Source organism: Engystomops pustulosus, chromosome 9 (genome assembly GCF_040894005.1).
Source record: "Engystomops pustulosus chromosome 9, aEngPut4.maternal, whole genome shotgun sequence".
NCBI lineage: Eukaryota > Metazoa > Chordata > Amphibia > Anura > Leptodactylidae > Engystomops > Engystomops pustulosus.
This window is the reverse complement of record NC_092419.1, coordinates 9,639,461-9,663,375: the sequence shown is the minus strand read 5'-3', so window position 1 is coordinate 9,663,375 and position 23,915 is coordinate 9,639,461. Positions and strand designations below refer to the sequence as shown.

General features: G+C 46.1%; 1 protein-coding gene and 1 long non-coding RNA gene across 2 annotated transcripts in view; one reads left to right on the top strand and one right to left on the bottom strand.

Annotated features, from left to right (window-relative positions):
- AXL (AXL receptor tyrosine kinase) overlaps positions 1-3,894 on the bottom strand; it is a 60,582-nt gene extending 56,688 nt beyond the window's left edge. Inside the window, exon 1 of the mRNA XM_072122975.1 lies at positions 3,756-3,894. Coding sequence (XP_071979076.1) covers positions 3,756-3,819 — 64 coding nt within the window. The 5' untranslated portion in view covers positions 3,820-3,894. The remainder of the gene's footprint in view (positions 1-3,755) is intronic.
- Positions 3,555-22,521, top strand: LOC140076448 (uncharacterized). The gene is made up of 3 exons (XR_011849597.1): positions 3,555-3,640; positions 3,790-4,035; positions 22,046-22,521. It is a non-coding gene; the product is annotated as an uncharacterized lncRNA (long non-coding RNA).
- The last annotated feature ends 1,394 nt before the right edge of the window (positions 22,522-23,915 follow it).

Below are 23,915 nucleotides of genomic sequence, written 5' to 3'. Positions count from 1 at the left end.
TGATAGATATCCCCCATTATATCTACATATAAGAGAGCAAAACATTTGCTTTGATACCCCTAAAGGAAATCCTAGTATCACACCATGAATATTAAATGTTCGTCCTTAGCTTCTTGGATCTTCTTTTGGGTTTTCAGGTTAAAGGAGTTCATTTGGGTTTTTATGATCTTATTGAATCTAGTGTCTATGTAAGGGCAGCCAATAGTTTTTCAAAACAGATGATTTTTTTTTTACCAAAATGACTGTTCTTTCACCAATAATTTTTTTTAACTACCAGTGCCAGGCTGTCATGGGTGAAGTCTATCACATTTGAAATTGTTGTCCAAGAGCCTCTTGTCCACAAAATTCCTGCTTCATACAAAGACACGTTTGGGGACATTTATCATATGTGCTATGTGGGCCACCGTACTATTAAAGCTCCACCCCTCCAGCACCACCAAATAATTCAGGAGGCTCCATATTCCTGGTGTATCTGGTGGGTGGCTGAGCTGGCGTAGAATTGCACCACACCGGACCACTCCAGCACCAGGTGCAATCCCCCTTCATACAGACATGGAGTGGAGTAAAGGGGGAAATACTTGCAATGCCTGGTGGTTCACTAGAAAACTGCCCTATAAGTCATGATAGATGCAATAATGGTCTGATAGGCCTCAGGTCCTACTGATGAGACCCTAGGGGACCAAAACTTCCTTGAAGTGTCCCACTCTGAATATATTACTTGATCTGTATTCTATTCTCTTCTATGAAATGTTAGGGAAAGTTGACCTCTATCTTATTTGTTTGGCCACTTTAAGGTACAAATTAGATTCTGATCTACTGTGGGGTCGACTTTGTCTCCTCAAAAGGTTTACTAATTCCATTTAATACATATGTACAATACAAATATGACTGCAATTAATGAGAACATACATGAAGAACATTTGGACCGGGTATAGTGCATAAAATTTCACTAATATAAAGATAATGGGGCACATTTACCTACATGGTCCGAGGAGTTCACAGAAAGTGCATTGTCCGACAATCATGGCTTGTGCCGCAATTCACTAAGATTGTGCGCCCGATATCCTGCATGTGTCGCTTCCCCGCTCAGGTCCCTGGAGTTCACCTTCTTCTTCCCGGTGCATGTAAGTGCATTGTCCGTGTATAATGCGCTGTGCGGGGAGTCACTAAGATCGTGCGCCCGATATCCTGCATGTGTCACTTCCCCGCTCAGGTCCCCGGAGTTCACCTTCTTCTTCCTGGTGCATGTAAGTGCATTGTCCGTGTATAATCCGTGCATAATCGTGCGTCCGATATCCTACATGTGTCACTTCCCCGCTCAGGTCCCCGGAGTTCACCTTCTTCTTCCTGGTGCATGTAAGTGCATTGTCCGTGTATAATGTGCTGTGTGGGGAGTCACTAAGACCGTGCGCCCGATATCCTGCATGTGTCGCTTCTCCGCTCAGGTCCCCGGAGTTCACCTTCTTCTTCCTGGTGCATGTAAGTGCATTGTCTGTGTATAATGCGCTGTGCGGGGAGTCACTAAGATTGTGCACCCGATATCCTGAATGTGTCACTTCCCCGCTCAGGTCCCCGGAGTTCACCTTCTTCTTCCTGGTGCATGTAAGTGCATTGTCCGTGTATAATGCGCTGTGCGGGGAGTCACTAAGATCGTGCGCCCGATATCCTGCATGTGACGCTTCCCCGCTCAGGTCCCCGGAGTTCACCTTCTTCTTCCTGGTGCATGTAAGTGCATTGTCCGTGTATAATGCGCTGTGCAGGGAGTCACTAAGATCCTGCGCCTGATATCCTGAATATGACGCCTCCCCCCTCAGGTCCCTGGAGTTCACCTTCTTCTTCCTGGTGCATGTAAGTGCATTGTCCGTGTATAATGCGCTGTGCGGGGAGTCACTAAGATCGTGCGCCCGATATCCTGCATGTGTTGCTTCGCCGCTCAGGTCCCCGGAGTTCACCTTCTTCTTCCTGGTGCATGTAAGTGCATTGTCCGTGTATAATGCGCTGTGCGGGGAGTCACTAAGATCCTGCACCCGATATCCTGCATGTGTCGCTTCCTCGCTCAGGTCCCCGGAGTTCACCTTCTCCTTCCTGGTGCATGTAAGTGCATTGTCGGTGTATAATGCGCTGTGCAGGGAGTCACTAAGATCGTGCGCCTGATATCCTGCATGTGTTGCTTCCCCGCTCAGGTCCCCAGAGTTCACCTTCTTCTTCCTGGTGCATGTAAGTGCATTGTCCGTGTATAATGTGCTGTGCGGGGAGTCACTAAGATCCTGCGCCGATATCCTGCATGTGTCGCTTCCCCGCTCAGGTTCCCGGAGTTCACCTTCTTCTTCCTGGTGCATGTAAGTGCATTGTCCGTGTATAATGCGCTGTGCAGGGAGTCACTAAGATCCTAGGCCTGATATCCAGCATGTGTCGCTTCCCCGCTCAGTTCCCCGGAGTTCACCTTCTCTTTCCTGGTGCATGTAAGTGCATTGTCCGTGTATAATGCGCTGTGCGTGGAGTCACTAAGATCGTGCGCCCGATATCCTGCATGTGTCACTTCCCCGCTCAGGTCCCCGGAGTTCACCTTTTTCTTCCTGGTGCATGTAAGTGCATCGTCTTGCGACACAATTTGAAAGTTAAATCTTGCGTTTTAACTTTTGCCATCGTCCGATGGCACGTCCCCCAATTTGTGTCACATGGAAGCCAGTGCAGCTGCGCCAAAAACCGATCGCATGCGACACAATCTCGGACACCTGTTAAATACCTGTCCAACCCCAAAAACGACGGGAAGTCCAACGAAAGTGCGATACGTGACCCTTAGTAAATAAGCCCCCATGTTTTATGAACATGCTGTAAAAGTGAGAGAAATATGTATATTCCAGTCATCAAGGAGAACATTCTGCTCAGAGACGAAGTAGATGCTCTTTTGACATGACCTGCCACCCAGACCTCTGCCTGGAAGGCTTACACCTGTACATATGTCAACATTGTGCATCTATGGCTATGGTAGCTATGTTGGAGGACAAGATGTTCCTAACAGGTCCTTCATGAAGGACTAATAGATCTATTAGAAGGTGCTGAAAAGTCTCAACCTCAAGGAGAACACAAGACGTCACCTGTCGACTGTATTTGGAGGAGGTGACAGATCTGAATCTGAATCACATTAATATCTCGATTAGACCTTCATAGCTGTAGCACCATTATGCTGGCTGGTGGACACCTGTCAATGTCTCACTAAGCACAGAAGTTGGTGGGACATCTCTCTGTAGACCAGGATTGATTATGGAAGTAGAACATGGCCCTGACCTTGACGTTTTGTCATGGGATTGTAATGATTGTGTACGTCTTGATGGTTTTGTATTTGGATGAAACGGATCACGCTTTGGGTCTTGTGCCATGTTATGGGGAAGGCACTTGGTCTGTATTCATGTCTGTGTAGGAAGAGGTGGATACAGGTATGCGTTACGTCACCTCTACATTAGTAGGGGGGAGGGTGTGTGTTTTGTCTGTATGGGGAGGTCCACACCTGGTTCATATATATGTGTATTATGTCTTTGTATTTGGGATGTTGTGAGAAGTGAGAAGTTCTGAATCTTCTCGCCTCTCCATCGGTAAGAACTGAAATGTCTGTGTCCTGCTGTCTCTATTTTGGGATGAGGTGAGTCTCTTTCGGAAGGAGGGGGGAGTCTCTCCTATTTGTCCAGCTCTCAGACAACACATTCTTCTCATTGTTTCCCTGATAATCAGTAGACAATAGACTTGTCTGTACTCACCATTCTGTGCTAATACAGCTCCCAATGTTCCCAGGAGAACCAGCAGCCCAGACACAAGCCTCATCCTGAAAGATGTCAAGCCGTAGTCCTCACCAGACGACACCACAAGATATTAACTCCACATCTGAGCCAAATAGTCCAAGACCGAAAATCACCGACCAAAATCCAAAATCCTTGATTGTTACCGATTTTCCAAAAGAATGCAAAATGTTCTCACTAGAAAAAAAACAATCAGGTCCAGAACATTGAAGAATACCCAATAGACATCCCAACTGTGCAGGTCAGTCCCGGGATAAGTAATGCTTAGAACTAGAGAAGTTTAGAAGACGGAGTAAAGTTTGTAAAGAGAACTTTCCTCAAGGAGAGGCAAACTCCACCGAGTAGATGAGGAAAGTGAGTTGGGAAGTGCATGTTACATGGGGCGGGTGAGTGAGAGGGAAGGATTGTCTCCGAGCTTTGGAGTCGGCCTCTCCATTTGTGAGTCACACACCCACTGGAAGACTTTGTACAATAGCAGAAGGGGGAACATTCCTTTGCCGGAGCTCGTACTCCTCAGAAGAGGAGGGAGGAGTGAGAGAGGGAGATGACAGGGGCGAGAGCTGTGCACAACACGGGCCAAAGACAATCCCGGATTCCTTTGGGTTCCTCCTACTTTTCAAAAACATTCTCGGGTAAATTGTTTCTAATACAAGAAGTCCCCGGGTTACGTACAAGATCGGTTCTGTAGGTTTATTCTTAAGTTGAATTTGTATGTAAGTCGGAACTGTATATTTTATAATTGTAATCCCGGACAGAATTTTTTTGGCCTCTGTGACAATTGGATTTTAAAAATGTTGGGTTGTCATAAGAACCAAAATTAATAATAAATCTTCATTACAGACGCCTGATAACTGTTACAGCTGATTTTTGTAGCCTAAGGCTTTAGTACAGAAAATTACCAACATCCAGAGGTCCGTTTGTAACTAGGGGTCGTCTGTAAGTCGAGTGTTCTTAAGTAGGGGACCACCTGTAGGTACAAAAATTTAGACTACGATTCCCCCTAATCTCAAATGTGTTAAGCACCAGCCTACTCCAGCAGCTTTAGGACAGACCTATGTAATAAATGAAAATGACATCCTGACCGTCCGGTGTAAATTTTCGGAGGGGAGAAACTCAATTTTGCTCATCACTCAAATTTTACCGATAAATCACTGATGATGTAAATTAATTTACATGAATGTACATATCTATGTATCTATACTGGCAGTCCTTGGGTTACGTACAAGATAGGTCCCTTGGTTTGTTCTTAAGTTGAATTTGTATGTAAGTCAAAACTGTATATTTTATAATTGTAGATCCAGACATTTTCTTTTTTTTTTTTGCCCCAGTGACAATTGGAGTTTAACAATTTTGTTGCTGTAATTGGACCAAGGATTATCCATAAATCATCATTACAGACACCTTACAGCTGATCAGTGCAGTCTGGGACTATAGTAACATCCAGAGAGGTCACCAGAGGTCACAGTGGGCAGAGGGGTCCGTCTGTAACTAGGGGTCATCTGTAAGTCGGGTGTCCTTAAGTAGGGGACTGCCTGTATTTTAGTGCTTCAGTCTATATGTTTCTATGCTTAATAATAGATAACCTAACTGTTTTACAGTCTGAAAATATGCATTACAAATCCATAGAATTGGTCCTATAAATCAGATTGGTTGGGGCTCCATCTGCTCTCAACAGTTATTAAACAGCGATTGAAACAGGAAGCAGACAGCGCCACTTCTATGTAGTGGTTAGACCAGATTACTGCACATTAGCTCCCATTCATCTGAAAGCTACAGTAACTCATTGCTATGGATGGGAGATGACCTGCTGTAATGAAGTCTGACCACTGTTAACCCACAGCCAGCGGCACATTGGAGCCGCAGTCTTGACTGTGATCATAGCTCATCGGGGAGCGACAATCTGTCGTCATGACAGCCTGGGGTCTTTACGAGACTCTAGGCCAGTGGTGGCGAACCTTTTAGAGTCTGAGTGCCCAAAATGCAAACCAAAGTCAACATATCTATCACAAAGTGCCAACACGGGAATTTAGCCCAATATTGCCATCAATATCACTATACAAGGGCCAAATAATACTGGTACATGATGACCACCACCATTACAACAACATAAATATCACAATACTGATAATAAAGACTACTATACAAATAATATAATAAAATAATATAACTAATCTAGAGCAAACAGTGATTCATTTTACCACTATACAAGAATAAATAATACCGGAATACAGTGATAAATATTACAACCATACAGAGATAAATGATACCACTGATGAATATTGCAGCCATGCATATAGGGGTAAATCTTACAGCTATACATACAGGGATAAATATTACTGCCATATATACGGGAATAAATATTACTGTCATATATACAGGGATACATATTACCGCTATACACACACAGGGATGAATATTGCTGTCATATATACAGGGATACATGTTACAGCCATATATATATATACACATATAAAAAAACAGCTCTGGGAAATATTGGCAAGGTCACGTATCAGAACCACGCTTACTGTCATTGTTTACTTTTAGCCACAATCACTGCCAAGTATAAAATGGCCACTGGATAATGGGTGATCTCTGCTGGATCGCCCAGGAAAGGGGTGGAGTGACTATAGGTTTTTTAATTATTTTATATGAAATTCTAATACAAGTATGAATAAGCTTCCAGCAGCCAGTGTTGTTGTGGGCATAACTGCTGTACTCACATGGTGGTCTGCAGAAAAGAAAACTACAATTCCCAGCAGATCCATAGGTCCCTAAGGGCATGCTGGGAGTTGTAGATGCACAGAGGAAAAGAGGAATAGTAACTAGCTATGGAGTGTCAGTCCTAACCTTTATAATCCCCTGCCACTCTCTGTAGTCTTTGGGGAGGGTGAATGCCAGGGAACTGCTGTGTGATATTGTACAGCTCCAGCCCGGGAGGCTGCTGCCAGCAGGATTAGGGGGGAGGGTGCAGCACTGAGGCAGAGCGTGCACTTACCCACTGCTGCTGGAGGTAATCACTGTCAGTGCTGCTCTGGGAGCAGATATTCAGTGTCATCGGAGCAGCACTGATACCTGTAGCAATGCTTTGATGGGCAGGCATGCTGAGCAAGGAAGGAAGGTCCCGGAGGAAATGATGAAGAGCTGCTGTAAGTCCTCTCCCCTCTCTCTACTTGTAGCATACGCTGCTGTGTGTAGTGTAGTGCGGAGAGAGCGTATAACTGTATGTGCTGCCACTCGTTTTAAGTTCATTGGTGTCACCAGGGCCAATTCTAGCCTTTTTGCTGCCTGAGGCGAAAATGGAAATTACACCCCCAACTCCTTCCCATGCTTCCCTCGGCCCTTCCCTCATATACTTGCTATTGGAAATATTGAGGCAACAATGGGCTCTGGTGATGCACTTCTTTTTTAATAAAAATAAAGTTACTTTTCCAAGGAAACTAAAGGTCCATAAAGCCTAATAAACAGTGTTCTACCCAGCAACGTTTATAGTTGATAATTAGGAAACCGAATGATAGATTCCGTTTATGTGTTACGTGTTACTGCTTTTTGGATAAGTTTTCGTTTGTGGTGTTACATCTGCAAAGGGGATAGCAAAATATTCTCCTCTATCAGGTTGCAGACACACATTCTGCTTGCAGTGCGATTTGAAACGCATTGCAACTGGAAGAGGGAGAAGCTTGTGCCGAGGTAACAGGCACCAATAGGGGGACATAGAAAATCTGCCAAAATCCATAAAAGTCATCATATCTTTAGAGTGCGGTCATACAGTGCATTCTTGGTCCGCTTGGTGCATTTTTTAAATGCACTGAAAACTCATACGTTTTTGGATGGTTTCCCTGCCTTTGGCTGCTTTGAATCTGTTTTTCTTCATTTTTGGAAGTGTAAGCAGCTGTGAAAATGTTAATACAACTGCTTACACTTCCAGAAATTAGGAAAAACGGATTCAAACCAGCCAAATGCATGGGAAACACGTAAAACACATGTTTTCAGTACATTTAAAAATCCATCAGTAACAGACCAAAAATGCAATGTATAACTTTACCTTAAGGGGGTACAGAAAACTAGGATTCTGAATAGAGGGGAGGCCATAAGTGTCTGGAATTGGGTGATAGGGAGTGTAATTAGTAGCAAGGGACACTGAGGATACAGGGGAGATAAGTAGTGGTAGAACAATGGATCTGGGAAGCTGGCAGCTACACAACTCACTTACCCATGTAGTGAGCAGACAGGGCAGAGAGTTACAGCGCTCCTCTCTGCCTCAGCACTCACTCCAGCACAGGCTCGTGCTCACATTTCTTTGCTCCGGACTTCACTGCAGCTCCGCCCCCACTCCTCAGGCTTCAGTCACGTCGGTATGAGGAGGAGGGGGTGCAGAGAGGCCACAGTGTCCTCCCTTGGCTGGAGAAGCAAATGACAGCAGCTGCTACAGACTGCAGCGCTGGCTCCAGACTTCATGTCAGGAGCAGTCAGGGCAGCAAGTGCTCACAGTGAAGGGCAGTACGCTTACTCCATATACTGCGCTCCTGCAGTTGGTGGCGGCATAATGTGGAGGAGGATCTTATGATGATGCAATCCTGCTGAGATCCTTGTTCAGCACTTACTCAAACTCCAGAAATAGAGAGGGCAGAGAGTGTAAATTTGGCTAAGATGGTTAGCCTGTACACTGTAGCGCCGCTTACATACGGGAGCTGTTATCTGCTGCCTGAAGCAAGATTTTTATCTTGCCTCATGGCAGATACGGCCCTGGGTGTCACAGGACACCAGGACAGTTAATAGCACAGAGAAGCCCTGGGGATTCTCTGCAGCTCTGGCCGTGCTGTAGCATCTCCTGCCTGGCCGGAGCTCTGATTATGAACTGAACCTGTGCCTCGGGGCCAATGCGCGTGCCGACAGAGAGAGCTCTGCGTGCCCTCTGTGGCACGCGTGCCATAGGTTCGCCACCACTGCTCTAGGCTATGTCATTCGAATCATCTGTTACAATGTGGCGGTGGCAAATTGTAACAGATTATCAGTAAATCCTCTAAATAATACAGTGCAGCTGTATGGCAGTATATGGTAGGAAGGATCAGAACCCCTGGGGTTAAAGTAGCCTAGGGCGTCTAAAAGTAGTAAAAATAATCACCTTCCTTTCCCTAGAACAGATATAAAAATAGATAAACAATAAAAATCATGAACATAAAAGGTGTCGCCACATCCTAAAAGTCCTAAACTATCAATATATAAAAAATATTTCCTGTGGTGATCCCCATAACAGAAAATAGCATCCAAATGTCCGAAACCACATACCGTATTTTTCAGACTGTAAGGCTCACAAAAAATCCTTTTATTTTCTCTGAAATCAACGGTGCGCCTTATAGTCCTGTGCGCCTTATATATGAACCTACTTACAGACAGCAGCTGCCTTGTACTGTGCACAGGTCTGCCACCTGCTGGTCATTCATCCTTATAATCAGGTGCACCTTATAATCCGGTGCGCCTTATATATGAACTGACTTACAGACAACAGCTGCCTTGTACTGTGCACAGGTCTGCCACCTGCTGGTCTTTCATCCTTATAATCAGGTGCGCCTTATAGTCCAGTGCGCCTTATATATGAACCGTACTTACAGACAACAGCTGCCTTGTACTGTGCACAGGTCTGCCACCTGCTGGTCATTCATCCTTATAATCCGGTGCACCTTATAGTCCAGTGCGTCTTATATATGAACCGTACTTACAGACAACAGCTGCCTTGTACTGTGCACAGGTCTGCCACCTGCTGGTCTTTCATCCTTATAATCAGGTGCGCCTTATAGTCCAGTGCGTCTTATATATGAACCGTACTTACAGACAACAGCTGCCTTGTACTGTGCACAGGTCTGCCACCTGATGGTCATTCATCCTTATAATCAGATGCGCCTTATAATCCGGTGCGCCTTATACATGAACCTAGTCATTTTAGCAGGCATTTATTGATGGTGCGCCTTATAATCCGGTGCGCCTTATAGTCCGAAAAAGTGGAATTTAAAAATGGAAATAAAAAGTGATCAAAAATTCATCCATTCCCACAAATGTTATCAATGTAAACGTCAACATGTCCTACACCTTACACAACTCCATGAAAAAATAATTAGGGTTAGACTATGGCAAAGCGAAGAAATTATTTTCGTACAAAAGATTTTCATTTTTTAAAACCTATTGGAACCTAATAAAACTTATATAAATTTGGTATCTCCGTAATCAAACTGACCCAAAGAATAAAGGAGAGGTGTCATTCGGAGTGCACAGCGAAAATTGTAAAAAGTGGACCCAGAGGAAAATGGCACAAAAAACAGGGTTTTTTTTGTCTGGTTCACAGCATTTGGAACTTTTTTCACGCTTCCCATTAAAAGGCACGGAAAATAAATGCCTCCAATAGGAAGTTCAATTTGTTACACATAAAACAAGCCCCTTTAAAGCTCTGTACATGTAAAAAAAAAATAAAAATGGATTTTTAAAGAAGGGGGGCAAAAATGGAAACCCAAAAAAGAAAATGGGCATCGGTAAAAAGGGGATAAAATTCATGGTCGTCTTGTGCCATGGGATACAGAATATCCAAAGGATGTCCCTTAAGGATTTGATGCCCAACCCTTCACTAACCCTTCTCCAGTAACCTGTCCGGGATTGAGCTTAAGCTATTAAACCTGACGCTGGTCTTGTCTATTTTTTGGGCAGGTCCTCTCATTAAAGGGACCTGACCTATTGACCTGGAAGGTTAGAGCAACACAATTAACCCTCCAACATGGGGTGTGAAAGAAGCCTGAAGCAGTGAGCAATCTTTGATCCCATCCCTGGAGGTGTAGAGGAGTCTGAGCTTTGGTGACGAGGGACCAGAACTCTTAGTCATTTGATATCCTAATGGACTAGGGACACCATGGGTGGTGTTAAGGACTTAAGAACCTCGAATGTCCAGAACTCATTTAACAAGATTTATCTGACAGACACAAGAAGATCAGGACGTGGTTGGGATGGATGAAAGTGATGACTTGTGTGTTGAGATGTTTGGCTCTTATCTAATGGTCTTGAAGAATCCACAATGTTACATTGTATTTATTCATTGAGGAGTCCGGAGACTCCATGGGAATCATAGATCCAGGACCCATGGATAGAGGGGAGTAAGATTGAAGACAGGTATTGGCATGGTATAAGACCCCAATGGTACAAAGTTGGAGGAACCTTACTCTTTGGCCAGGACCAGAAGATTATCTAATACGTATCGATTTGTTGTTGAGGAGAAGAAGAATTGGCCATGTTGACCTTCATGAAGAATAAGCCATGAAACCAGGGATCTATGTACATGAAATTGTCGGTGGAAAGGGTGGAATAGCTTTCCAATTATATGGTGGACTTGGAGCACCTTGCATTCATTGCTGTAGGTCAGGACACCTGTGTGCTCACCTCTCAGGACCTTACGCCACTAAGGTCCTATGACACATCTACTTGGACAGGGTCCTACAAGAGACAATGGTACTGTCTGTGTAATACAAGCAGCAGCAACTTTCCTAGAGTTGAGGAAGCATTTTGAAGCTGACATTGGATTTCCCGAAGGCAAACTGAGGACAAGAAAATGTAGTCTCAAAGAGATGTCCTCAGGGAATGATGAGAAACGGGGTCAAAGGGCTGTGAAATGTGCGGCCGAACCTGTTCCTGTGACACGCAGGTGAAAAATGGGAGCACAATAGACAAAGGCCAAGGCTGAGCGCTGGGTGAGAAGGGAGGGAGGACCTTGCCTGGGGTTCACACGCGTCTCTCCTGACTCAGCTTTCCTGGATGCACCAGGGAGGGGATAAGGCGATGACTGGGGTCACACAATACATTACTATTAGAGATGAGCGAACACTAAAATGCTCGGGTACTCGTTATTCGAGACGAACTTTTCCCGATGCTCGAGTGCTCGTCTCGAATAACGAACCCCATTGAAGTCAATGGGAGACTCGAGCATTTTTCAAGGGGACCAAGGCTCTGCACAGGGAAGCTTGGCCAAACACCTGGGAACCTCAGAAAAGGATGGAAACACCACGGAAATGGACAGGAAACAGCAGGGGCAGCATGCATGGATGCCTCTGAGGCTGCATAATCGCACCATTATGCCAAAATTATGGGCAACAGCATGGCCATGACAGAGTGACAGAATGAAGCTAGATAGCATCTAAAACATCCAATAATTGACCCTGACACTATAGGGGACGGCATGCAGAGGCAGCGGCAGCAGTGGCAGGCTAGAGAGTGTCATGGCGACATACCCTAAATGGACTCAGGCTTCAAACCAATGGGTGGCAGAGAGGAACCAAAGGAGGTGAGCAAGAAGCGCTCAAATAATATCGGTACATGATAAAAGTTTGCCAGTATATTTTGTGGATTACACAGCAGGGTGGCGACAAAGTTAACATGGAAGCCATGAAAACAACCCAAAATTCTGCCTGACACAGCTCGTTTGATAAGGGGACGATGTATGGAGGCAGTGAACTAGTAGTAGATTAAAGGTGCTGCAGTTAAAACTATGTTAGTTGGATCCTGGCATGGAGCTGGCGCTCCGCTGCCAGGCGAGCTTTCGCCAATCCAAGCCCCTGTCTATAGGCTACTCCCCAAACAGCACTTCTAAGAACCTTTTGTATAAGATCAAGTGTAGTAGCGTTCTTATAAGTTTAGGATATGGAGGGTGAGGGGAATGTAAACAGATGCGCAAGAAGCGCTGAAATAATATCCCTAAATGGTAAAAGTTTGCAAGTATATTTTGGGGATTACACAGCAGGGTGGCGACAAAGTTAACAACTTTGATGTGGAATGCCCTGTAATAGCTCTTGGGCGGTGTGCCTTTTATCGCCTAGGCTCAGCAGTTTCAGCACCGCCTGCTGTCGCTTAGCGACGGCACTGCTGCTGTGCCTAGAGCTACCGACTGATGGCGCCATGCCCACGGATGGTAATTCGGAGGAGGAGGAGGTGGAGGAGGGGTGGGAGGAGGTATAGTAGGCCTTTGAGACCTGGACCGAGGTAGGCCCCACAATTCTCTGCGTCGGCAGTATATGACCAGCCCCAGGGTCAGACTCGGTCCCAGCCTGCACCAAGTTAAGTGTAGTAGCGTTCTTATAAGTTTGGGATATGGCGGGTGAGGGGAATGTAAACAGATGCGCAAGAAGCGCATGATGCGCATGGAGCTGGCGTTCCGCTGCCAGGCGAGCTTTCGCCAATCCAAGCCCCTGTCTCTAGGCTACTCCCCAAACAGCACTTCTAAGAACCTTTTGTATAAGATCAAGTGTAGTAGCGTTCTTATAAGTTTAGGATATGGCGGGTGAGGGGAATGTAAACAGATGCGCAAGAAGCGCTGAAATAATATCCCTAAATGGTAAAAGTTTGCCAGTATATTTTGTGGATAACACAGCAGGGTGGCGACAAAGTTAACAACTTTGATGTGGAATCCATGAAAACAACCCAAATTTCTGCCTGACACACCTCGTTTGATAAAGGGACGATGTATGGAGGCAGCTATATGGACGACTTTTGGAGGTAGCAATGGAGACAACGTGTGGAGGCTGCTATGGAGACAATTTAATTTGGATAGTGCCTGTATGTGGCAGTCCCAAACATTTTTCAAACCAGAGGAGCAGGTAGGTGGCCCTCCAGTAAAATGGGATAGATTGAGTGCCTGTATGTGGCAGTCCCAAAAATGTTTCAAACCAGAGGAGCAGGTAGGTGGCCCTCCAGTAAAATGGAATAGATTGAGTGCCTGTATGTGGCAGTCCCAAAAATTGTTCAAACCAGAGGAGCAGGTAGGTGGCCCTGCAGTAAAATGGAATAGATTGAGTGCCTGTATGTGGCAGTCCCAAAAATTGTTCAAACCAGAGGAGCAGGTAGGTGGCCCTGCAGTAAAATGGAATAGATTGAGTGCCTGTATGTGGCAGTCCCAAAAATGTTTCAAACCAGAGGAGCAGGTAGGTGGCCCTGCAGTAAAATGGAATAGATTGAGTGCCTGTATGTGGCAGTCCCAAAGATTGTTCAAACCAGAGGAGCAGGTAGGTGGCCCTGCAGTAAAATGGAATAGATTGAGTGCCTGTATGTGGCAGTCCCAAAAATTTTTTAAAACAGAGGACCGGGTAGGTGGCCCTCCAGAAAAATGGAATAGATTGAGTGCCTGTATGTGGCACTCACAAAAATTGTTTCAAACAGAGGACCGGGTAGGTGGCCCTCCAGAAAAATTAAATGCATGAAGTACTATAGCAAGAGCCAGTGGGCCCTGTCAAAAAATAGCCATTTTCCTCTGCTTTACTGTACAAAGAGGAGGAGAAGGAGGAAAATGAGGAGGAGGAGGAGGAGTGGATCAATTATTCAGGTTGAGCTTCCTTCACCTGGTGGAGATTGGAAATTCTGAGAAATCCAGGCTTTATTCATTTTAATAAGCGTCAGCCTGTCAGCGCTGTCAGTCGACAGGCGTGTACGCTTATCGGTGATGATGCCACCAGCTGCACTGAAAACCCGCTCGGACAAGACGCTAGCGGCAGGGCAGGCAAGAACCTCCAAGGCGTACAGCGCCAGTTCGTGCCACATGTCCAGCTTTGAAACCCAGTAGTTGTAGGGAGCTGTGTGATCATTTAGGACGATGGTATGGTCAGCTACGTACTCCCTCACCATCTTTCTGTAAAGATCAGCCCTACTCTGCCGAGACTGGGGACAGGTGACAGTGTCTTGCTGGGGTGACATAAAGCTGGCAAAAGCCTTGTAAAGCGTACCCTTGCCAGTGCTGGACAAGCTGCCTGCTCGCCTACTCTCCCTCGCTACTTGTCCCGCAGAACTACGCACTCTGCCGCTAGCGCTGTCAGAAGGGAAATACTGTTTCAGCTTGTGCACCAGGGCCTGCTGGTATTCATGCATTCTCACACTCCTTTCCTCTCCAGGGATGAGAGTGGGAAGATTTTGCTTGTACCGTGGGTCCAGGAGAGTGAACACCCAGTAATCGGTGCTGGAATAAATTCTTTGAACGCGAGGGTCACGGGATAGGCAGCCTAGCATGAAATCTGCCATATGCGCCAGAGTACCAACGCGTAAGAATTCACTCCCCTCACTGGCCTGACTGTCCATTTCCTCCTCCTCCAACTCCTCTTCTTCTGCCCATACACGCTGAACAGTGAAGGACTCAACAATGGTCCCCTCTTGTGTCTCGCCAACATTCTCCTCCTCTTCCTCCTCATCCTCCTCCACCTCCACCTCCTCCGATATGCGCTGAGAAACAGACCTCAGGGTGCTTTGGCTATCAACAAGGGAATATTCTTCCCCCGTCTCTTGTGACGAGCGCAAAGCTTCCGACTTCATGCTGACCAGAGAGTTTTTCAACAGGCCAAGCAGCGGGATGGTGAGGCTGATGATGGCGGCATCGCCACTGACCATCTGTGTTGACTCCTCAAAGTTACTCAGCACCTGACAGATATCAGACATCCACGTCCACTCCTCATTGTAGACTTGAGGATGCTGACTGACCTGACTACCAGTTCTGGTGGAAGTTGACATCTGGCAGTCTACAATCGCTCGGAGCTGCTGGTAAACTCTGGATAACATGGTCAGTGTTGAATTCCACCTCGTGGGCACGTCGCACAACAGTCGGTGAGCGGGCAGTTGGAGGCGGCGCTGCGCTGCCCTGAGAGTGGCAGCATCTGGGCTGGACTTCCTGAAATGCGCACAGATGCGGCGCACCTTCGTGAGCAAATCAGACAGATTGGGGTATGTCTTGAGGAAACGCTGCACTATCAGATTTAACACATGGGCCAGGCATGGCACATGTGTCAGTCTGCCGAGTTGCAGAGCCGCCACCAGGTTACGGCCGTTGTCACACACAACCATTCCCGGCTTGAGGTTCAGCGGTGCCAGCCACAGATCAGTCTGCGCCGTGATGCCCTGTAATAGCTCTTGGGCGGTGTGCCTTTTGTCGCCTAGGCTCAGCAGTTTGAGCACCGCCTGCTGTCGCTTAGCGACGGCACTGCTGCTGTGCCTAGAGCTACCGACTGATGGCGCCGTGCCCACGGATGGTAGTTCGGAGGAGGAGGTGGAGGAGGGGTGGGAGGAGGAGGAGGCATAGTAGGCCTGAAACACCTGGACCGAGGTAGGCCCCGCAATCCTCGGCGTCGGCAGTATATGAGCAGCCCCAGGGTCAGACTCGGTCCCAGCCTCCACCAAGTTAACCCAATGTGCCGTCAGCGATATATAGTGGCCCTGCCCGGCAGCACTCGTCCACGTGTCCGTGGTCAGGTGGACCTTGTCAGAAACGGCGTTGGTCAGGGCACGGATGATGTTGTCTGACACGTGCTGGTGCAGGGCTGGGACGGCACATCGGGAAAAGTAGTGGCGGCTGGGGACCGAATACCGAGGGGCGGCCGCCGCCATGAGGTTGCGAAAGGCCTCGGTCTCTACTAGCCCATAGGGCAGCATCTCCAGGCTAAGCAATCTGGAGATGTGCACATTAAGGGCTTGGGCGTGCGGGTGGGTTGCACTATATTTGCGTTTCCGCTCCAGCGTCTGGGGTATGGAGAGCTGAACGCTGGTGGATGCTGTGGAGGATCGTGGAGGCGACGATGGGGTTTTTGTGCCAGGGTCCTGGGCAGGGGGCTGACTAGCAGCTGACACAGGGGAAGGAGCAGTGGTGTGCACGGCCGGAGGTGAACGGGCTTGTTGCCACTGAGTGGGGTGCTTAGCATTCATATGCCTGCGCATACTGGTGGTAGTTAAGCTAGTAGTGGTGGAACCCCTGCTGAGCCTGGTTTGGCAAATGTTGCACACCACAGTCCGTCGGTCATCCGGTGTTTCCTTAAAGAACCTCCACACTTCTGAAGATCTAGCCCTCGCCGCAAGAGCCCTCACCACGGGAGCTTCACTAGTTGACAGTGGCGCTGATGCACCAGCTCTGGCCCTGCCTCTCCGTCTGGCCCCACCACTGCCTCTTCCAACCTGTTCAGGTCGAGGACTCTCCTCCGTCTCAGAAGCACTGTGTTCACCCGGCCTCTCAACCCAGCTTGGGTCTGTCACCTCATCATCCTCCGATCCCTCAGTCTGCTCCCCCCTCGGACTTCCTGCCCTGACAACAACTTCCCCACTGTCTGACAACCGTGTCTCCTCATCGTCGGACACCTCTTTACACACTTCCACTACGTCAAGAAGGCCATCATCACCCACAGACTGTGACTGGTGGAAAACCTGGGCATCGGAAAATTGCTCAGCAGCAACCGGACAAGTGGTTTGTGACTGTGGGAAGGGTCCAGAAAACAGTTCCTCAGAGTATGCCGGTTCAAATGCCAAATTTTCCTGGGAGGGGGCAGACTGGGGGGGAGGAGGCTGAGGTGCAGGAGCTGGAGGAGTGGCGATTTCGGTGACATGGGTGGACTGCGTGGAAGACTGACTGGTGGTGGACAAATTGCTCGAAGCATTGTCAGCAATCCACGACATCACCTGTTCGCACTGTTCTGGCCTCAACAGTGCTCTACCACGAGTCCCAGTAACTTCAGACATGAACCTAGGGAGTGTAGCTCTGCGGCGTTCCCCTGCTCCCTCATCAGCAGGTGGTGTCTCACCCCGCCCAGGACCACGGCCTCTGACCCCTGCAGTAGTTGGACGCCCACGTCCCCGCCCTCGTCCTCTACCCCTAGCCCTCGGGTTAAACATTTTTAAAATGAGAGTTATAACTTTTTTTTTTTTTTTACTTCTTTTTGTTTTTTTTTGTGTTTTTTTGTGTTTTTTTTTTTTTGTGTGTTTTTTGTTTTTTTTTGAGTTTTTAAAACCAAACAATCCTATCCTATTGCTATGGCTATTTTCTAGCCAAGTATCAAAGGAAGCACACTACTATGCCAGATGAGATGACACTGAGTTATTGCCTAATAGAAATCCAACCCCTACTGAATTTTGCCACTTCGGCCTTTGCTATGGATATGTGCGCCACTAAGCGCAGAACACAGCGGTCGCAAGTCTCACTACAAATTGCTCAGAATTGGCAAGTACATGCACTGCAGAAACTACAGCCACCAGCAGATCAACCAGAAATCAAATATATAGAACGCTACTGTAGGCTTCAAGAAGCTGTTTGTATTCTCCTATGGCTATTTTCTAGCCAAGTATCAAAGGAAGCACACTACTATGCCAGATGAGATGACACTGAGTTATTGCCTAATAGAAATCCAACCCCTACTGAATTTTGCCACTTCGGTCTTTGCTATGGATATGTGTGCCACTAAGAGCTAAACACAACGGTAGCAAGTCCCCCTGCTAATTCCTCACAAAATGGTAAAAGATGCAAATTAAAATAAAAAAAGTAGAACGTTATTGTAGCCCTAAGAAGGGCTGTTGGGTTCTTTGAGAATCACTCCTGCCTAACAGTAAGCTAATAGAACACCCTAACGCTTTCCCTGAGCAGCAGCAGCTCTCTCCCTAGCGGCATCCAGACAGAGAATGATCCGAGCAGCGCGGCCAGCGGCTAGTCTATCCCAGGGTCACCTGATCTGGCCAGCCAACCACTGCTATCTACGTGTAAGGGTACCACGTCATGCTGGGTGGAGTGCAGAGTCTCCTGGCTTGTGATTGGCTCTGTTTCTGGCCGCCAAAAAGCAAAACGGCGGGAGCTGCCATTTTCTCGAGCGGGCGAAGTATTCGTCCGAGTAACGAGCAGTTTCGAGTACACTAATGCTCGATCGAACATCAAGCTCGGACGAGCATGTTCGCTCATCTCTAATTACTATCCATACTGTGGTCAGACAAAGGCTGGGAATGTCCCGGAAAAGAACTGGAAAAGCTCTTAAAGAATTTGTAGGTTTCTTCATAAATTATATCCATTTGCTTTTAGGCTTTTATATTTTCTTTCTTCTATGTGTTTATACTTGGTTTTATATTTTCTATACAGAAATATTTTTGATGTGCCATCTATGAGGACTCTAAAGTGAGGGTTTATCTCTCCTCCATCCCAGGTCACAGGAACCCCAAAATGTAAGAACAAGGATACCAACCAACCAAGGCTGTAGAGGATATAAAAACATGGTAACTTTCTCCACCAAAACAGCCCAGCTCACAAGTTGTGTGGAGTATTACAGCCTTTCCTCATTTACCTCAATGGAGCAGAGCTGCAATACCACAACACAACCAATGGACAGGAGAGGCGCTGTTTTGGGAAGAAAAAAAGCCATGTTTTAGTCATGTGTCACAGGCCCGAAAACTCCTCTGATGAAAATTTCGGAATATCTTTTTGTGATACAATTGGACGTGGGTTGATTTATGTTATGCCTTATGCGCACAAACGGATTCTCGACGGGAGCAAAAGAGAGGAGGGGTGCACGCTACTAGTGGGCGATAACAGAATACTGAAAAATATAGGACATGGTCTAGATATTTTAGTGCATGGTCACAGTTTGGTGAGACAACATGTGCGCAGTACATCCTGACCTGGTGCCAGGGGCGTAACTTGAGGGGGTGTAGAGATTGCGGTTGCACCCGGGCCCAAGAGGTTTAGGGGGCCCTTATGGTGTCACTTTCCCATATGAGAAGACTAGTACTATAAACCATACATTATAGTTGGGGGCCTGGCACAGACTTTGCACTGGGACCCATCAGCTTTTAGTTACGTGGCCTGATCACAGACCCCGTTATGTATCCATGTACACGAGGCCTAAAATAAATTATCAGTTTTGAAAGTATGTTGCAATAGGGGAGATGTAGTTAATTGACAACAAGCTGGAAGAATCGTAATATATGTGAAATGGCCATTGCTTGCTCCAACTGCACCTCCACATCACTCCCAACCCTTGTGTATCGTGTTACCATTGTGTTGGAATAAAGAACAGGACAACAGAGAAGGGCGAGTGCCATTAATTTTTCCTCTTGTGAACCATTCGTGTAGCTAATTGGTTGACAGCTATTGCTCATAAATGTCCAATATAATCCTTGAAATCTTACTCCAAGAAGACCATTTACCTTTTGCCCGGTTGACTTTAATTTCTCATCAAAAAGCCCTCTGTTATTGTACATAGAAGAAATCAATAATACAGAGCCCCTTGAGATGGGTCTCTAAGTCACCACGGCTTAAAACACCCAAATTTAAGTCCCTTTGTGAAATTGTTATCCAAGTATTACAACAAACAAGTGCGAGAAGGGATCAAAGTCCTTGCCTTAGGTGGACATGGCCGGTTTTCACAAGGATCATTAATATGTTAAGACATGTTAGACAAATTGTTTTAGACGATCTATAGGTTATAGGTGATTGCAGCTCTTCATACAACATTAGATGACCATCAGCTTCATGATGTCTCAATACAACATTAGATGACCACCAGCTTTCATGAGATGTCCATACAACATTAGATGACACCAGGTTTCATGAGGTGTCCATACAACATTAGATGACCACCAGGCTTCATGAGATGTCAATACAACATTAGATGACCACCAGGCTTCATGAGATGTCCATACAACATTAGATGACCACCAGCTTTCATGAGATGTCCATACAACATTAGATGACCACCAGGCTTCATGAGATGTCCATACAACATTAGATGACCACCAGCTTTCATGAGATGTCCATACAACATTAGATGACCACCAGCTTTCATGAGATGTCAATACAACATTAGATGACCACCAGGTTTCATGAGATGTCCATACAACATTAGATGACCACCAGCTTTCATGAGATGTCCATACAACATTAGATGACCACCAGCTTTCATGAGATGTCCATACAACATTAGATGACCACCAGCTTTCATGAGATGTCCATACAACATTAGATGACCACCAGCTTTCATGAGATGTCCATACAACATTAGATGACCACCAGGCTTCATGAGATGTCCATACAACATTAGATGACCACCAGCTTTCATGAGATGTCCATACAACATTAGATGACCACCAGGCTTCATGAGATGTCCATACAACATTAGATGACCACCAGCTTTCATGAGATGTCCATACAACATTAGATGACCACCAGCTTTCATGAGATGTCAATACAACATTAGATGACCACCAGCTTTCATGAGATGTCCATACAACATTAGATGACCACCAGCTTTCATGATGTCTCATTACAACATTAGATGACCACCAGGTTTCATGAGATGTCCATACAACATTAGATGACCACCAGCTTTCATGAGATGTTCATACAACATTAGGTGACCACCAGCTTTCATGAGGTGTTCATACATTAGATGACCACCAGCTTTCATGAGATGTCCATACAACATTAGGTGACCACCAGCTTTCATGAGATGTCCATACAACATTAGATGACCACCAGGCTTCATGAGATGTCCATACAACATTAGATGACCACCAGGCTTCATGATGTCTCAATGCAACATTAGATGGTTGCCAGATTCCATGAGGTGTCCATACAACATTAGATGACCACCAGCTTTCATGAGATGTCCATACAACATTAGATGACCACCAGGCTTCATGAGATGTCCATACAACATTAGATGACCACCAGCTTTCATGAGATGTCCATACAACATTAGATGACCACCAGCTTTCATGAGATGTCCATACAACATTAGATGACCACCAGGCTTCATGAGATGTCCATACAACATTAGATGACCACCAGGCTTCATGATGTCTCAATGCAACATTAGATGGTTGCCAGATTCCATGAGGTCTTCATACTATACAAGTTGGTCACTGGATCTCACCTTTATGTCTTCAAAATGTCCATGTAGTTAGAGTAAAATAAAGTGAACATGCAAAATTTTAGAGGTTTCTGTTAGTATCTCATCCCCACCCATAAAGCAGATCAAACAATTGCTCGGGACCCAGAAGATGGGGAGGGGGGACTTCAGGATGGTGATACAATGTAAGCGATGGAGGGCAATGGGCAATAGACACTTTGCTCTTTGTGGTTGAGCTGTACATTACGTAGCCCCCAGACATAACTTTGTTTGTTATTAAATTATTAAATTATTATCTGGATTTAGCCATAAAGATCCAAATTTTTGTGTCCGATTTCAACGACAATGTCACCACCCAAACCTCATCCTACTGGAAAACCCACTTTGACAAAACCCCGTCCTTTCCTTTCACCAGAAGTGTTTATACATATTGATAAAGTTTCCAAAAGAATAAAAAATTGGCCCAACTCACCTTTTACAGGTAACTATCACATCACTATATCAGACCTTGTTATACTTATTTTTCATGGGTCCATCCAATGTGTGTGGCCAACATTTTATACATTCTTTGTAATGTGATGTTAAATTGTATTGTAGATTATTCGGAGTCATGTATTATCAACTATATACAGAATCAAGACCACCCTGCTCCACTGAAGGGTCCGGACAGCTGCTGCACCTACATGCTTGTGTTAAATCTTATTCCCACTGTTGGGATGAATTAGCTGCGGCATTCAGCACAAACATCCATGTCAGAACATAGGTCAGATGTCCGGCTGCCCACAGACCTGCTGTGCCGTCCCGGGGGGATTCTACACTTCCTGAAAATACTATCTTTTTACGTGACTTTCCACATGGTAAAGAACATTCACTTCTAAAAAACAAAGCAGTAAATATAAAGACTTAAGAGTCCAGATTTGTAGTTACCGGAAGGCCAAGAGACATGACCACCATACAGAGGACCTACCACCACTCTACTTTAGAAACGTTTCACAACAAAATTAGAATTTTTATTGGTCATTTCTCCAGTTTTTACTACTAAAAATCTATAAATAAAATGACAATTGGTGTTACTTGGTGTTAATTGGCTGTGACCCTACATGATGTGCTACCGTCAGCACCGATTCAACAAAGAAAAACAAAGTAAACAGTTCAAAGAAAAGATGACAAAGAATATATTTTTCATGGTTAATACAACTATTAAAGGCCACTCACATGATAAATCAGGTTTGGGTAACAGTGGTGGGACAGACCCCACAGACCACAAGAACGGTGACCCATTGTACCCCAAAGTAACAGAGAAGCCAGTTGCACATACACCCTACTGCTCTATTCATCTGTATGGTGCTGATGGAAATTGCCACACTCCGTCAGTCCCATATACAGTGAATCGAGCAGTAGAGTGCTTGTCCAACCTGCCGCTCCATTCTATTGAGGTACAATGGCCCCCTTTTCTCATGACCCATGGGCCACCCAACAATGGGACCTCCACAGATGAACTAGTTATCCGCTATCCTGTGGATAGGAGATCACGTGTTGTAACTGGACAACTTAATTAGGCATCTCCTAACAACTTAAATGGGGTATCTCCCTCTGACAGTCAGGTTTGGACTAGCCCACCAGAGAACCCTATGAGTTCAGGTGAAGAAAACTCAATTTGGAGGCTACTCTGGCTTTTTGTACAACTTCCCAACGTAGGCAGTATGGATGCCCCCGAGATGAAGGGGTTGATTACATTTACTTGAGACCTCCTATAACTCAGTGTAAATCCACCCAGAATTATTGCTTTGGTCAACAGGGACACAACTTTAGATGGTGAAGGCACCTTAGGGGCCTATCGAACCAGAAGAGCACTATAGACATAAGATCATAGAATGGGGGCCCAGCATCCTCAGGTTACAGCGTTATACTTGGTTATGTAGTTAAACTTTTGCCACTCCGCTTCTCTTTTTATTTTTTTGGATACACTGAAAAAACTTTTTGCGTGCAGCTGAGCACCGTGGACTTAATAGAGGTCATCCGTAGTTTAATGTGGGGAAAAGGCACTTTAAGGATATGCACATAAAAACATAAGCCAAAGAAAGCAGGGCAGTGGCGGGCACAGTTGGCAGTGGCGGGCACAGTTGGCAGTGGCGGGCACAGTTGGCAGTGGCGGGCACAGTTGGCAGTGGTGGGCACAGTTGGCAGTGGTCCTGCTGGGGGCAATGGAGGGAATAGATGCAGCTGAGGACAAGGAGGAATATTGGCACGGAAAAAAGAGACTAAAACACATTGTGAGCGAGATGGATGAGAGAGCAGGTAAACAAAGGGGAGGGCAGATCTCATCCCGAGCCGGGAGATGGTGGAGGAACGTGAATGGAGATGAATAACAGAAAGCATGAGAACGCGGAGATGCACATGAGATGACCTAGAAATTCCTCAGTAGGAGAGATAGTCTGAGAACAAGAGGCCGGGGCATAGGGAGGCA